This window comes from Lactuca saligna, chromosome 3 (genome assembly GCF_052625555.1).
Source record: "Lactuca saligna cultivar CGN05327 chromosome 3, ASM5262555v1, whole genome shotgun sequence".
Lineage (NCBI taxonomy): Eukaryota > Viridiplantae > Streptophyta > Magnoliopsida > Asterales > Asteraceae > Lactuca > Lactuca saligna.
The window spans coordinates 187,370,936-187,388,792 of record NC_136419.1 but is presented as its reverse complement, the minus strand read 5'-3'; the positions used below and the strand labels follow the sequence as shown (position 1 = coordinate 187,388,792).

The window sequence follows — 17,857 nt, the reverse complement described above, 5'->3', positions numbered from 1 at the left end:
AAGACGACACATTTTTGCGCGTCGTCTATTTACGACATGCATTTTCGATGTGAAGTTACGAAGCGCATTTACAACATGCATTCCTTGTCAAGGAAGGCCCTGTCATAAAGGGAGATGACATGCATTTGTGTGTCGTAACCTTACGACGCGTGTTTAGGACACATTATAGCAACTGGCATTTTAGCTAGAAATTATATTCTCGTGTAATCATTCAACTATTGTAAAACACATACCTAAGTAAATATCACCCAATGCTCATTTAAATTCACCTCTCATGTTCAACAAAGAGTCTAAAAAACCTAAGAATCTCGGTTTAGTCCATATTGGACTAGGATTTCCTTATTGGGCCTAATGGACCAATAAGCATTCAATTCAACTATTTTGGGCTTGGGAACCCTATTTGGATTCTAAATGGACCCAATTCACAAATCTATAACATTTTGGACCATTCGGGCCTAGAATGATTCATTCTAACCCTAATGGGCCTTATTAGGCCATAATTAATCTAATTAACCCTAATAAGCCATAAATTCATTCTTTTATGCCATTTTGGGTCGTGAACTACCCTAAAGGCCCGATGGGCCGAAAAGTAATTATTAGGCCTCATAATTTCGGACCAATGCTAGAAATGGGCCAGGCTAATCTACCTCCCTTCTCTTTAGCCCATTTTCGGTCCAAGTAAAAAAAAAGAGAAATGGCTAATTATCCAAGCCATGCCACCTCACTAATGCATGGAGGTAATCCATGCAAATTACCCTTTAAACAAATACCCAATCCCATACATCTATGCACCTATCACATCTTAAACTCTCTTCCCTCTCTTTTTTTCTTCCTCTCGGGCGAAGGTAAGCACACATACACATATCAAACTCTCTCAAACACTCACAAGAACACTCCTTCCTTTCCTTTCAAATTTTCGAAGATCTAGGGTTGAGCAAGAAGATTTCCACCAAAAATCATCATTTTCTTGGTAATTCTTTACATATCCAAGTGATATAACTTCATTCTCATGTTAGATCACTCCATCAAAGCAAGTTTTTGGTTACCATACTCCTAGAAACCTCCTAAGTTCGAGATCTACTCAAGAAAGCTTGCTAGGACCAAAAATCTCTTCATCTCTTCTTTAAAAACCGAAACATCAAGCAAAGGTGAGTTCATACCCCCTTGTTTTCAGTTTTTACATGATTTTTGGGGGAAAATACAAGTAATATGTGTAGATCTATGTGTTATATGCATGCCTTGTGTGACTTCTTAGTTTATTTTTTTTTTAAATGTGTTAGATCATAACAAAGACCGACATCTTAAGTAACATTGAGTAAAGATCCATGAACTAAGACATCTTAAACATCATATTATCAAGTTGAAAGTGTTTATATGCTTAAGATATAAAAATTTAAAGCAAAAACCTTGTTAAGGGTCCAAATTGTCAAGAAAACAAAAGATAAGGGCAAAAAGTGACAATTACAGTTTTTAAAGGATCAAACAGGTCCCACTGGTATAAAAATGGATTTCTAGGATAAACAAGCTTTCTAAAGCGCCAAAAATGAAGATTTTAGCTTAATGGGCTTAATATTTGGGCCTCGCGATTTTGGGCCCAAATTTGCGAAAAAATTAAAGTTTTGGGGTTAAAAATGTTATTTGACTAAAGTTTGAGTCATAAATGTAAATAAACCAAATTTAGGGGTGAAAATAACATTTGTTGGTAAATTTGACCAAAAATGTAAGTTTTATAAAAATTGGGCCAAAAGTGTCATTTTTACAAATAAGGGGCTGAAAATGAAATTTTCTGCCAAATTGGGCCATAAATGTCAAAATATAAATTTTTGGAATAGATCCGTAAATTTCTAAACATTTGGGACGAAATTCCAAATTTTTATAAATTATCGACTAAAGTGTTATTTTTACAAAAGTTGGACCTTAATTGAAAATTTGAGGCTTATCGGCCAAGAACGTCGTTTTTGCAAAAATATGACTTTTTAATATTCAATTCGGTAAACATCGAGCTAAAGCAAACAACAAAATAATAATGAATGAACAAAATACATCGATAACAAATTTTATTGGGCCTAATATTCACATTACATGATCAATGGGCCTTAAGTGCCCATTCAAGTGTATATTGAGCCCAATATTTTCTATGATATGTTTATTGGGCCTTGCGACCCATTTACATGTTAATTTGGGCCTGAGCTATGCATCACATGTTTGTTGGGCATTAGTGTTCCACTTACATGCCTATTGGGCCTAAATTACCCTCTTACATGCTATTAGACATTTGTGGTCCATTTACATGCTAATTAGGCTTGGACAGAAATTCACATGTTAGTAGCTATACCTTTACATAATTATTTAACTTCGTATACTTATATACATACCTTTGGATTTGAAAACATACAACATTCACGTAAACATTAATCATGGTGAAAAACATAACAAATATGAAAGGTTGAGAAGATAGTGACACTTGTCGATTGGCACCTCTGAGTGTACAATCGTAGCCTATAGTTATAACCAGAGTTTCCTAGAGGGAGAGCGGGAGTTTGTGTATAGATCTATACGGGGTGACCCCCCACACCTTAGTTGTTCGCTACAGCTAGACTAGGCCAGTCTAGGGCAACAAAACCTTAAGCAAATATCGGCATTTAAAAAACGTCAAGACAGGCAACCTAGTCATTATCATGCATGGTTATAACGGTTCATATCGAGATCCAATACCAATTCAACATTTTGGAGATCAATCCTTCGATTGTGTCAATACAAAACAACTTAACTAATGATATAAGAACCTCGACATTATTATAAATCAGAAAATATCGGATTTTCTGGGAGAATACCATTATTCAATTATAACTTACTTATAGTACAAAGAAATTTTAACTGTAATCATATATGTTACTGCTATGAAATTCACACATGCATTTATACTTGATTTTCACATCATTTTCATACATTTCACAGAAAATATCGATTTTCTGGGTTTTACAAAAGATACAAAGATTTTCAATCAAACATACTTATGAACTCACCAACATCATATATGTTCACCGTTTTCAAAATAACTTGTATTTTCAGGTAATTGTTAAGCAGAAAGATTTTCAAGTGTGTATGGATATATTTTGTGTAACAGCATGTAATGTACTATTAATACTTGGAATTTATGTAATCTTTAACAATGTACTTGATGTGAACAATGGTGGTTGTAATATGTAATGTTGGTGATCAATGTGTTATGTTTCATGTATATTCATTGTGATGATATTTCAATTGTTAGTCACACGAGCCCCCTGACGTTTCCCATGTCTGGTTCGGGGGTGTGACACACATTACGTATCATTAAAGCCCATGTCATAAATGAAGATGACACGTATTTGCGTGTCATAAACTTCAGTGAGCATTTACAATATATATTTATGATGTGCATTTACGATACTCATTTACACATAATAAAAACAAATATATTCCAAAACAATCAATTTCATCCAATAACATTATGTCCAAATATTGTAATACATTGATATAAGAGGATTTCATTATACATTGTTATTAAGAGGTTTTCCTTAACTATATAACCTAGACCAAAACAACCAACTTCATCCTATAACATCATGTCAAAATCCTGTATGTCATTGGTTTGCGAGCTAGTGTACTAGGTAAAAGAAAATTGAACTTTGTGTCATGAGATTCTGTCCACTGAGCAGATGTTATCAAAGAAAAGACATTAACCAATGTGGCATGTGAGAGCCCGTAAGGCACAGATGAAATAAATTTATTACATATTGAACTTGAAGAATATATGTTATACATAGATATGTATAGATTACATATAGTATATAGTATAGAAATTGATATTTTGTATAGGGTTACTTTAGTTCTTCATATTTAAAATGTCCAAATTAGCCATGTAATTGATATTTACAATATGTGTGTTGTACTTTATTTGTTACATATCACTATTATTAGTAAAATATCTAAATATGTTGCTATTAATAGTTACATATTGTTATTATCAATAAAAAAAGAAGCATCTATACCTGATGAGATTTCAATTTAATGGAGATTCTAGGTGGCAACCTCACAACCTCCTCATTTTCCTTCCTCATAACATTTACAATATAGCCATTTTATGCATCACCTAACACTATAACAATAGTTCCATCAGATACAGTTGCCCTAAAACTTGTATAAATTGTTAATTTTTCAAAATAATATGTTGTGATAAGATATATAGAAGTAAAAGCCTATAATGAACAAATCAATGGAAGATGCATCTAGTATTCGTATACCAAAGAAAATAGAATACATAGGTCATAGGCGATTTCTTCCCTCTGATCATCCTTGGAGGAATGCATGAGATTTTAATAGGAAAAAAAGAGTCTATGATTGCACCCAAACATATCAGTGGAGAAGATTGCTTGTGCCAATTAGAAAATGTCCCTCACTTTCTACATGGAAAAAAACAGTCTCACATTGGCCAAAAACGTAGAAGGAACGAACATGAGTTAAATTGGTACAAAAAAAAATCATATTCTTTGAACTACCATACTGGTGTAAGTTGTTAATGCGTCATAACATTGATGTCGTGCATGTTATAAAAAATGTGGGTGAGAACTTCTTGGGAACTTTATTAAACATAGAAAATAGGACAAAAGACACTGACCTAGCTCACCGAGATCTTCAAGATATGAAATACGCAAGAATCTTCACTTGGTGAAGAAAAATGATCATTGGATTAAACCCCATGCTCTATATGTCTTAACTCCATTAGAGAGGAAACAATTTTGCTCTCTAGTTAAGTCTGTGCGTTTTCCTGATGGATATGCCGCAAACTTGGGTAAAAATGTTATTCTCGAGCAAAGTAAGATATATGGACTTAAATCACATGATTATCATGTTTTCATGTTACGTATACTCCCTATTGTTATTCGTGGGCGTATACATGATACATTGACAAATTTGTCTCAATTTTTCAAGATTCTAACATCAGCCACATTACTTGTTAGGGACTTGGAAACTTTGCAAGAAGAGATAGTTCAGATTCTTTTCAAGCTTGAACGCATATTGCCTTCCTCATTTTTTTACAGTTATGATGCACTTGTGCGTTCATCTACCTGAAGAGGCTATTTTAGGAGGACCTGTACAACCAAGGTGGATGTATCCCATTGAAAGGTATCTCGACCATTTAAAGAAATGTGTTAGAAACAAAGCAAGACCTGAAGGTTCTATTGCAAAAGGTTATGTTGTTGAAGAAGCCTTGATATTTTGTTCACACTATTTACGTGATGTTGATTCGAGATTAGATAAGCAAGGTAGATATGACGATGAAACTACCAGTGATGTTCGAGACTATAAATTAGATATTTTTAGATTAAATGGTCGAGGAATTGGGAAGCGAGAAACTGTTAGGCTTTCAAACATTTCAATAAAGAAAGCACATTGGTTTATCTTAACTAGTTGTTCACAAGTTGAATCGTACCTAAAGTAAGTACATTTTCTCTTTCATAGTGAATTGACTTTTTTGTATCTCAAGGTATTTAAATCTTAGTCACACTTGACAGTGAGCACTTGAATTTCTTGAAAAAACAACATTAAGGATCCCCATATTTGGGTGAATTACAACAATCTACATTTCCATCTTGGTTTTCATCACGGGTAATGTTACTATAACATAATTTATAGCATTTTCTCATGTCAGAACAATGAACCTACCCATACTTTTTTTGAAATGGTGAACAGATAGGAACAATGTATGAGTAAAATTCATTGGCAATCAACGAAGAGTTATATGCACTATCTCGTGATCCAAATAATCGAGTTATATCACATAGTGGATACATAGTGAATGGAGTTAAATTTCTGGTTAAGTCACAAGATGATCATAGGAGGACTCAAAAATGCGGAGTCACAACTGTAGGAATTCACAATGGTGTTGATGAAGATTATTATGGATATGTTGATGAAGTCCTTGAATTTTCACTCATAAAAGGATACCGAGTTATTTTATTTAAATGCATTTGGTTTGATACCGACCATAAAAGGAAGCACATGATGTTTGAAACTCATTTCATATCTATAGATACAACCAAAACAGCTTATGACGAAGATCCTTTTGTGTTGGCGAATCAAGCAAAACAAGTTTTCTATATAAACGATCCCACGCGTTACTCGGGCCGGAAAATCATAGAAAAAAGAACACATAGGATTATATGGGATCTTCCAGATAATGAGGATGTACAAAATATGTTTGAACATGTAGGAACATCGTCGGACACAACCCCCTTTCAAGCATCAGATTGTGAAAATTTCGAGTTTCATATAGAAGATGGTGAAGAAGAGTTTGTGGAAATTGTTGATGTTCAAGCTTTTGAAGACGATTTAGATGATTTTATTGATTATGATACTATCCCCAAAGAAATTAATGAGGAATTACCTGAAGATTTAGAAGGTTTAGATGATAGCAATGAAACAAATGTAGCCCTATTTGATGAGTCAGACGATGAATATGAATAATTGTACTCTTTTTCTACTTTGTTGCTATGTTTTGTAATTTTTTACATTTTTAAAATTTATTTACTATGATTATGGATAATTGTACTATATTTCTACTTCATTCGTGTGTTTTTAATTTGTTAATATTTAAAACTTTTAGACGATGATTATAAGTAATTGTACTCATGACTAACTTGTATATAAATCATGTCCTTTGCAGATAAAATGTGGATAATTCTAGTGATGATGACGATTGTTAATCTCGGAGGTACTAAGCGTGTAAGGAAAGAACCTCGACAAATTTCAGTCACATCATCAGGTGAAGGAAGTGAAGGTGAACTCGATCCAAAATTGTGTATGCTTTGTTGACATAAATGTGTTATGGCATCCGTTGATGCAACAGGTAAACATTATATGTTTTTACTGTTTACTAAAAAATGAGTTAAAGAAAATTTTAAATGTAATGGATTTCGGATTTCTGTTTTTTTGACCTGATTTTTTTTTTAACTTTAAATCTGAAATTTTTGACAATCTACCTTTTAGAACCTTATAAACAACTTACACAATGTATGGGTGTTATTCGGTTGGGTAATTCTATTTTCTGGTTATTCGGGTTCGGCAAATTACTTTCTAATTTCTGCAGGAGGAAGTGGTCTGAGAAAAAACCCTCAATCAACATCAATGTTGCATGTTGCTGAAGGAACTATCTCTAACACAACTGAACCAGTAGTTTGCCAAAATACAAATTCTTTTCCCAAATCAGGCACTACAGGTAAATATCATCAAACCATGCATATACACCCATGCTTAACACAATTTTGTGAAGAAGATTACAATATCATTTTCTTTTTTATTTTATAAAAGCCATTGCTATGTCTTCTTTTGCATCTATTGGAATAATCAAAATATAGGATAGGTTTGACCCAGGGGTATTTTAGGAAAAAACATCCTATTTTTAGTTTTTGTGTTAGATTAGGATTTTTTTGGTTTAGTATGAATAGGATATGTATCTATGATGTTTTAATTAAGTTTTATTCATGTTTTTCTCAAAAAAGCTTGGAGTACAAGAAAATTTTCCTAGAAATTTTTTTCCCTATTTTGTTCTTCACCTATTCTGCCTTTGTATCTTGTTTTTATGTATCTGGCCTGCTGTGATTTATGTGTTTATTTCTTTCTTGTGACAATCTCTGAATTAAGCGAATTAACTCCCCGAAATCCTTTTATTTTATTTTTTATACAACATTTATATTTTAGTGCACCCTTAGTTTGACCACTCAAACAATGTTTTGTGTATTTGTAATACATGTTTAGTAGACCATCCATGTTTTTTAACTACACTTATGCTTGTCCATTTACACGCTTATGTGACTACAACAACAGGAGGGAGTGGTTCTAGAGAAAATACTCAACGGGCTTCATTAGCCATAGAAGAAGTGGTTCCAAGTAAATAGTAGATAATTTATTCTTTTATTTATGATATTACAAATTATGCATAAGATGATGTATAATTTTTGTCGTGTAGATCAACCACAAAGGTGGAGGCGAGGCCCTAATATTAATAAAAAGGCTTCACATATTTTGGAAAATCAACCTGATGCTCGAATTACATTGACAAGAGATACCTATACAAATAAATTCATTGGGGATTCAACAATATCTTTTGCAACGGAGATTGGAATTGTGATGCAGAGCTTTTGTCAAATAATATTCCATACATGGGAGAAAGTAGCAGAAGAAAATAAAGAAGAAATGATTAACAGATTACGTGTAAGTTATATATCATTTTCCTCAATCTATTCATTTTTTGTCAAAATTTAAACTTCATAAATATAATTAATTATTACTAAAATTTTATTAAAAATGTTCAACTTTAATTTATGTATTAAATGTAGGAAAATTTTGAATTACCGCACGAAGATAAAGTTCAGATGGACTATGTAGATGAACAAATGCAGAGGCAATGAAAACGCACACGAAATATTTTCAAAGATTATTGGAAGAAAAATGGAGGAATGACAGATCCACAATTAGCAAGATCTAAAATGAAGCCAGATTGTCGTAGCGAAGAAGATTGGGGTTATTTGTGCAATTATTGGGAATCGGATTAAGCGAAGTTAATTATTAAATTCTATAAACCTTATAATTTCATCTTAGAATTCTTATTCTATGTATTGTAGTATTATAAAACATGCGCTATCAACTACACAAAAACATACACCTGCAACAAAATTCTCTCAATCTTGCACACACACACCTTTTATGTAATTCACTCTTATTTATATATTATTAACCACGTACGATTCAAATTTTGTAGCAATATGCTGAACAAATGAAACATAATCGGGGAAAACTTGTTATTCCAAGTAGAGGAGGCTCACGATCCATAGCAAATCACAAATTTGCAATGGTAAACTATCGAATTAATTCATATTTGAATTAATATATTCATGAAAAATTAATTTTTACATTTACTTATATGTTTTTAACGGCGTTACATTTACTTATATTAATCTTTATTATTGCAGACAAATAAAGAGACTGAGATGCCCCCCCCCCCCCCCCCCCCAACCCAATCGCTTTATATCATAAGTTGGATTTTCATCCTATAAAGGAACAGATAAATGATGTGTCACACATTCAATACGTAAGAATGATTTCTTGAATAATATTGATTTTTAGTTGTAATATATTCATATTAGTGTTATAAGCTATTATAATATGTTTTTATGTTGTATTAGGAAAATATTCTCCAACTCAAGGAGGAAGAATGCGCCAAATCAGTTTTGGCGGGAACAAGCATTACTCAAGAAATGGAATACGGCATAGAGAAAAAAGTCATTAAAACTATTTGTCCCAAACATAAAACATTATTATCTGGATGGGAGGCTTCAAGTGGACCTGTTATGAGGAAAAACTATATAAATCTCTTACCAAGCGCAGAAACATCTCAATCAGCCTCAAAAGACGAAGAAGATATGAAAAGTAAGATTGTTGCACTTGAGGAGGAGGTTCGAATAAACGAAGAGAAAGTCAAACAAAGTGAGGAAAAATGTGAAAAAATGTTCCAATTTATTATCTCGAAGTTCCCGGATTCTCAAAACATATTATATCCACCCAATGAAGATGAATCCCATGCATACAATGACATAACAAATCTATCATAGCAAGCGTCACATTCATGACCGTTCATTAAAATTTGGAACTTCTTTCACGTATGGTTTAGTTATTTACTAGTTTCTTAGACATTGTTGTTTGTTGTTTTAAATTTGGATATGATGTCTAAATTATAGTTTATTTATCTAGTACTAGTTCATTTGGTGTATTAACAAGCGCATTGTTTATATTAGTCACTATAAATGTTAGCTTAATTCTAAACTTTGGTTAGAAACTATAGCAGGTTGGGGACTGAATGGCATTATATTTGAGATTAATATTCAGTCACTGGAAAATCGGGTTAGGGAGCAAATGGTATTGTATCTGAGACTGATATTCATTCATTAAAAATCCAGGTTAGGACTAAATGAAATTCTATCTAAGACTGACATTCAGTTACTGAAAAATCTGGTTAGGTGCTGAATGAAAATGTATCTGAAATTGACATTCAGTAACTAAAAAATTGGGTTAGGGACTGAATGAAAGTGTATATGAGACTGATATTTAGTCAATAAAAACCAGGTTAGAGACAGAAGATGATAATACTTAAGACTGATATTTAGTCTTAAATAGATACTATCCGGGACTGATATGACTTGAGTAAGGATTTTAATAAAGCGTATTGAAGACTGAATGATATAGTATTTAAGACTGATTTTTAGTCCCCAAGAGTTATTATCAGGTACTAATCTTATATGAAATCGTGGACTTAAAGAAAACACATTTAAGACTGAATTTGATACTATCACAGACTGATTATCTGTCTTTGATACTTTACATATTAAGGAATGATTTTCAGTCCTAGATATTAAAAACAAAACACTATCTAGAACTAGGTTTCTAGGACTAGCTTAGGACTAGCAAAATCAGTCCCCGATACTCATTAGAGACTGATTATTAACCATCAAAGACTGAATATCTGTCTCTGATACCCCTTTTTCTTGTAGTGAATGCCCCTGATGCCTAGAGTATCATCCAGGTATGCCCCATGTAAGGGCCAAAGTTGCGAAGATTATAAAGGTAAGGGTAGAAAGGGGAAACTTACCATGATTCGAGTGTAACAAGGCTATTTAATTTGAAAGTCTCATATATCTATATAATGATCAATAAATGCATATTGATTTGGTAATTGTGTTTATGCTTTTAGTACAAGAAATATCAATGTACTTTGGTTTTTTGTCCTTAGTTTAAATATTCCAATGTACTTTGGCATCAATAAATGCATGCTGATTTGGTAATTGTGTTTATGTCCCGAGTACAAGAAATAAAAATATACTTTTGGAATTTCTTATATGTAAGTGTAAGAAATAGCAATGTGCGTTGGTAGTTTTTCTTTATGTTTGATAGTTTAACTTATAAGTTTATATATGTTGTTATTTATTATCTAGTTGGAAAACCTTTGTGTAATGTTAACGACTTGACGTTTAGGGAGGAACTTTATGTGGTTTTTCAATCAGGAGGAAACAAAGGGAACACAGATGATGGTTCGTTAGATAATTATTTTGTTTTTTGTATGTTAGACTTGTGACACTTTGGTACTTGTAGGAATTATAATAATTTTGTTGTTTATTTTGGTATTTGATGAAATTATAACACTATTTGGTACCTATTTGGATGTTATTATGTAATTTTTTCTGCATTTAATGTCGTCATGTATCGGTTTTTTTGCACCTGAAAGGTGTTGATTTTTTTTTTTAAATTTGAAAATATTATTACTGGTGACACTATTATCGGCGACAAAGGGTATTACCGACTACAAGGTTATTAGCGATGACGAAGGGTATTACCAGCGATAAATATCTTTAGGGGTGACATTTTGAGCAATAGTAACAGGGCAGTACCGGCTACTTTTTAGTGGCGACGTGTCGCCACTATTGATTTTACCGATGACAAATCCACCTTTAGTGGCGATTTTTGTCCCTGCTAATGCCTCCTTTTCTTGTAGTGTGTTTGCAATACATTTAAAGTATAGGCTATTTGGTAACAGTTCCATGCAATTTTTTTAGGTCTCCTGTTGTCCACTACTTTGATAAAGTTTCATTAAATCAAGGATTTAGCCATAAAGATCGAAGCCTAAATGAGTCATAAATCAAGTTTATAGATTTGTACTCTTGTTATAATTTTGGTGACTAAACTACAAAATTGGTCCCTATGGTTTGTAGAAAACTATGGATATGGTGTAAAAAGTTTTTAACTTGCATGAAAGGTATAAATTAATAATTTTCATAGTTTTAGTCCCTGAAACACTTAAAAATACTATTATGCTCTTTTATTTTCCTTTTTACATTTCTTTCTTATTTTATTAATATTAAAAACAATTTAAACCCTACCCCTACCCTACCCCACCCCACCACAAACTCTTTATATATATATATATATATATATATATATATATATATATATATATATATATCTCACACACACATACACATTACTGATGATCTCTCTCAACCCAAAAACCATCACATATCTTTGTATTCTTCATATTCATCAAAGAGAGCATCTACTTCCCATGACATTACAACATTATCGGTCTCGATTAATCATCCAGATTATTTCAATGAAGTTTTGAAACATTACAAATTTGAATTCTTATAATCATCGGAGGAAACCAACACACGGTCTCCATTTTCAGTTTATCATTTCAAATCAGATATCAAAAATCGATATGTTCATCGATGTTCTTCATTATATATATATATATATATATATATATATATATATATATGTGTGTGTGTGTGTGTGTGTGTGTGTGTATTATTCTTCATATGTTCATTAGTGCGAATCATCATTGTCTTCTTCGAAACCCAATTCGATTAAAAGATATTTGTGTTCATTATATATATGTGCATCATCTCGATTCTAGGCTTACAATTTTCTCTTAAATTAGACCTTGAAACCCCTGAAAACAAACCTTAAAAACCCAAAAGTCGTGCCTTGAAATCCCTCATATTGTTCTGACCTTGAAACCTTGAAACCATTACATTTGTTCATCAAAATATCTGAAATGGAACATGTGATCTTACATTCTTCAGTTTGGAATGTTAGTACATGGGAAGATGTGGAGGATGAGGTAACTACAAGCTATTCATCAACAATATCTGATGGCATACACTTTTATGGGGAAGAACGTGGTTTTGGGCAATGTGATGAATAAAACTCATTTTCAGATCAAATGTTTTTTTTTTGAATTTGATCGATTATAGCTTTTTTTTTGTTTTTTTATTTATTTATTTTTTTTGCAATTTGGGGAGGAGAGAGAGAGAGAGAGAGAGAGAGAGAGAGAGAGAGAGAGAGAGAGAGAGAGAGAGAGAGAGAGAGAGAGAGAGAGAGAGATCATTGAGGTGGGGTGGGCCCTTTTTTCTTTTTCTTTTATTTTTAAATTAACACACCATTAACAAAAAAAAATGATGAAAGGAAATTAAAAATGGTAAAAATGTCAAGGGATCAAAACCATAGAATATTCTTAATTTTAGACCTTCTTCCCATGTGAGTTGGAAACTTTTTAAACTTTATCTACGGTTTTTTGAATACCACAAGCGTCAATCTTACAGTTTTGTCTAATTTTGGTGGTTAGGTTAGTCATACACCAAGCTTCTTTGTTCCTTTTATAGCGCTACTTGAGTCGTTTTCATCCATGCTCCTATTGTTTATCGATCATTTATTCTAGGACTAGTTGAGGTTGTTTTTCAGTTATATATGTAGTTCTTGTTTCTTCTTGCACTTTTGTGCACCTACCTGTTTTTGCCGATTGCTAGAGGTTGTGTTTTAGTTAAATTTATCTTCTTTGTTCTAAAGAAAACTCGGTTTGTTACCAGATATATATTATTTATATAAAAAAATCATATCAAGACATAACTATTTTTATGATTTTCTTGAAGAAATTGAAGCGATGCATGTTTCAAGCTAGTCTTGTTTTTGTTGGTTAATTAATGAAATTATGCTGTTCAAAAAGAATAATAATAATAAATAAAATAAAACAAATTAAAAGAATTTGTTTTTAGATACTATAAGGCTATCTTCAATGGTAGTTTAATGAGGAGTATAATCTCATTAAACTTAAAATTCTTATTGTGGTCGAATAACATGGCACTCAATGGAATGGAGAGTTGAATCCCTGTTGAACTCTACATTTTCTCTCCTTTCACACTTACATAAATGATTTGACAATCCATCAAATTATATTGAATTTAATGGAGTGTAGAATGTAATATACAAAATTATATAATGAATGAATTATATACGTGACAATCCATTTAAGTTAATTGAGTTAAATGCATCCAAGATAAACCATGGCTGGCTCCGCATTCTTATGCACCACCTAACTTGTTTTATATCAAAAAAACTATCAACGCTTAAGCCATGTTGAGAGAAAAAAATCATTGAGATTTCTTGTTTTTGCACTTGGGAAAAATCACCCGCAACTATAAAAAATGCTTACCTCTCCTCAATATCAATCTCACTCTTCAAAAATCTCACTTCGTCACTTCCTCTAGTCTCAATCGCTGCCTTCACCTTCGTATTTCACCTCCCACACCTGACCCTTCGTGTAAGATATCTCATTCCCACAACTTGAATGATCTCTTAGCACTTAATTACTAATTTCATTTTCACATTTGCATTCACACTTAACGTTGAAATATTTGTTCTTAATTGTTACATATATACTCTGCATGGTATCTCTATCATTAATCGGTTCACATCTTCTGGTATTTATTGACGCAGTGTAGCCTTCAAAAGAACACAGGAAAAATGGTTGCCAATAAATTGACAGGAAAGACCGACGTTGTCGATAACTTGACAGAAAAGACCGATGCTGTTGATACCTTGAAAGAAAAGGCGGTCGCTATCGATGATAATCTGTCTGTATGCACACTTGACTACGACAGGAAAGCTGAGCTTATCGCATTTGATGAAACCAAATCCGGTGTCAAAGGACTTGTCGATGCTGGCATAACTGAGGTGCCTCGGATCTTCCGTCTACCTTCACCTGAAAACCCAAACTCCGACCAAAAGTCGCCACCGGAGCACAGTCTTCCGGTCATCAACCTTGAAGGAATCAAGGAAGATCAGATCCGGCGAAAGGAGGTGGTGAAGGAAATCAAGGAGGCATTGGGGAGTTGGGGTTTCTTTCAAATGGTGAATCATGGAGTTCCGATTAGCGTAATGGAGGAGATGAAAAAAGGAGTTTTAGGGTTTTTTGAACAGGATAATGAGGTGAAGAAGCAGTGGTATACAAGAGACAGCAGTGGGAAAACGAGGGTGGTGTACAACAGCAATTTCGACTTGTATTCTGCTCCGGTGACAAACTGGCGAGACACTTTCTTGTGCACCATGTATCCTAATCCTCCTCAGCCAAACGAGTTGCCTCCTCAATGCAGGTTTTGACTTTTAATATATTTTATTTCAATAAAAAAGTTTCATCATTCAATGGATCAAAGTAACGCTTTTATAAAAGACCTGTAAAGTCGAGTTTTTCTGATCTCAACCACATTTTTTGGGTATGTTATTTCTTCAAAATCCTTTGAAAGTAGTCATTAATTGCAAAAAACATTATACTAACTTTTATGAAAATAATTTAAAACGTAAAAAAAAGAGTTAAATTTTGGGTTATGTAGCAATATTTGTACTTTGATAAATTATTGGTTACCATTGCCTGGACGGCTAATTTTGATTATAATTATTTTTTCAACTATATTCCTAATAAATAAAACCCTAGGTGACCTTTGGTTTATTCTTAATTTTTGTCAACTAAACTATTAATCATTATTGTTGACAACGATGGCATTAATTAACAAAGTCCGAGATAGCGGTCCAAGCATTTAAGAATATGATCGCTTCACATCTTGTATTTGTAATTTCTTTTTTTATAAATTTTAGTCGATAATAATTGACATATATTCAACTTGTCGTTTGTTTCTTCTACATTTTCAATGTTTAATACCTCTACAAGTATATAAAAAGTAATGATTAACCGTAAACAAATAGTGTATAAGCTTTATTTAAACGGCCAAACCATATGTAGCCAAACAGTCCATCAGTCTTGAAATTTTTTAAGGATCCATTTTGAGCATATTTCAAATTCATATCCACACATGGATTTTGGCATGATATGTATTTTTTGTTTGATTGGGATATATGTACACTTGCAGAGATATTTTGTTGGAGTATTCAAACCATGTAATGAAACTCGGACGTGCTGTTCTCGAATTGATGTCGGAGGCTCTAGGGTTGGACTCAAATTACCTTTTAGATCTGGGATGTGCAGAAGGGCTTTCTATTGGCAACCATTACTATCCTCCTTGCCCACAATCTGAGCTAACGATTGGCACCCTTGAACACGCCGATGCTGGTTTCATCACCATTCTTCAACAAGATCATATCGGTGGCCTTAAGGTCTTTTATCAGAACGAATGGACCGATGTTCCAACTATACCGGGAGCCTTTGTAGTGAATGCTGGAGATCTTTTACAGGCATCTCTCTCTCTCTCTCTCTCTCTCTCTCTCTCTCTCTCCCTCTCCAATATAGTTTATTGTCCTTAAATCGTTAAGTGTCCAGTGTACTAATATATAGCATTCCTTGAAATTTTATAGCTAGTTACAAATGACAACTTTGTAAGTTCACGACACAAAGTGATGGCAAACAAGGTTGGTCCAAGGATATCGATGGCATCGTTCTTTATAAGTTACCTGACTGATACAGGAAAGGTGTTGGGACCAATCAAGGAGTTACTTTCGGAAGATAATCCAGCCAAGTATAGAGAAACAACACAAAAAGAATTTTCGAGCCACTACCATCAGAAAGGACTTACTAAAATTTCTGCTCTTACGCATTTCAAGATCTAGCTCAATTATATGACTTTGAATTGGCTCCAAGATGAAGGTCTCCTTTTCTTGTTCTACTCGTGGTCACCTAATCTATCTTTAAAATTGTTTATTTGCATTATAATAAAGTATTATGTTTTAATACGAAGTTAAGAACAATTTTAGTGGCTATATTGTATGTACTTCACTACACAATCGAATATTTCAGTTGGTCTTTGTCTTATCCAAAACATTACAACTACCAATTATAAACAAATATTCAAGAAACATTTCTTGACAAACAAATATTCAAATATTCAAGAGTAGTGTATATTCTTGTAGAGAATGACACTTCATATAATTGGTCTCAGTTGTCTTTGTCTTATCTAAGACATTACAACTACCAATTACAAATGTGCAAGAACAAGAAACATTTCTACTCCACATTGTATGAGGTGTTATAAACCTGCTTAACATATGTCACTCAAGTCACAATCTTGGAGTATGACTCTAAGACTCGATTTTGGATCGAAGTGTGACTCACCTTAATTGATTTAACCATTTCAACACTTCATGATTCCTCTTCTTAGCCACACAAATGTACTATGGTGTCCTTAGAGGATCAATCATGATATGGTTTCATAATCATTAAGATGATCATAAAACATGATACTCAAGTATTCCCCTTTCCTTTTAGTCTGGAGAAACTTCTATATTTTTACCTAATTGATTCTTCATATTCGTTCTGCTATACATTGAAACTTTTCAAGGTATTAGAATTACACGTAGTCATGTAAGTATAACCATATTTACTGAGCCATTAGTAAATCATGACGAATACCCTTTATCATTATTTGTGGTGGATCTGACCAGTGCACAATAATGTGTACTAGATCCTCTCATCTTTCACTTGACTTACATTCATATGCAAATAAGGAATTATTCGTAATTTCCCAAAGATGAAGATTCTTATTCATTACACAATACAAGTCACGTGATTTCAAGTTTCTATCCAATTGAAACTTGAGCGATGAGAATCTTTCCTTAGTTAGAAAAATTACGACACTACCATAATCGATATAACTATGAATCAAACTATCGCTATTAATGGAAACATACAAACAATAATTTTTCACAAATTTCATTACAAGGAATTATAAAATAAGATAAAATCAAATTTTCCTTTATTTATAAAATGCAGAAAAATTGTCCTTACAATGCAAATTCTAATGAAAACTATGCTGCTAAATATTTCTAACTAATCTAAGCAGCATCTCAAAAATCTGATCATCGAACCATGCGATCGAAATTCATATCTTCGCAACGAGACATAGCTTACTCTTCCTTTAATCTTCCTTTCTTTTCTTTGATTCTACAAAATATCAAAATGCAATCTTATCATATCATGTATTAC

At 32.8% G+C, this 17,857-nt stretch overlaps 1 protein-coding gene across 2 annotated transcripts; it reads left to right on the top strand.

Moving 5' to 3' along the window:
* The first annotated feature begins 14,006 nt into the window (after window positions 1–14,006).
* LOC145037630 (1-aminocyclopropane-1-carboxylate oxidase homolog 1-like) lies at window positions 14,007–16,680 on the top strand. 2 transcript variants are annotated; one of them, XM_078986330.1, is made up of 4 exons: window positions 14,007–14,188; window positions 14,370–15,020; window positions 15,792–16,113; window positions 16,234–16,680. In XM_078986330.1, exons 2-4 carry the CDS (start codon window positions 14,392–14,394, stop codon window positions 16,483–16,485), a joined length of 1,203 nt encoding a protein of 400 aa, XP_078842456.1. In that variant the 5' UTR covers window positions 14,007–14,188; window positions 14,370–14,391; the 3' UTR covers window positions 16,486–16,680. The 2 variants fall into 2 exon arrangements, with proteins under 2 accessions (XP_078842456.1, XP_078842455.1); XM_078986329.1 differs by having other exon boundaries at window positions 14,008–14,188; window positions 14,365–15,020.
* The last annotated feature ends 1,177 nt before the right edge of the window (window positions 16,681–17,857 follow it).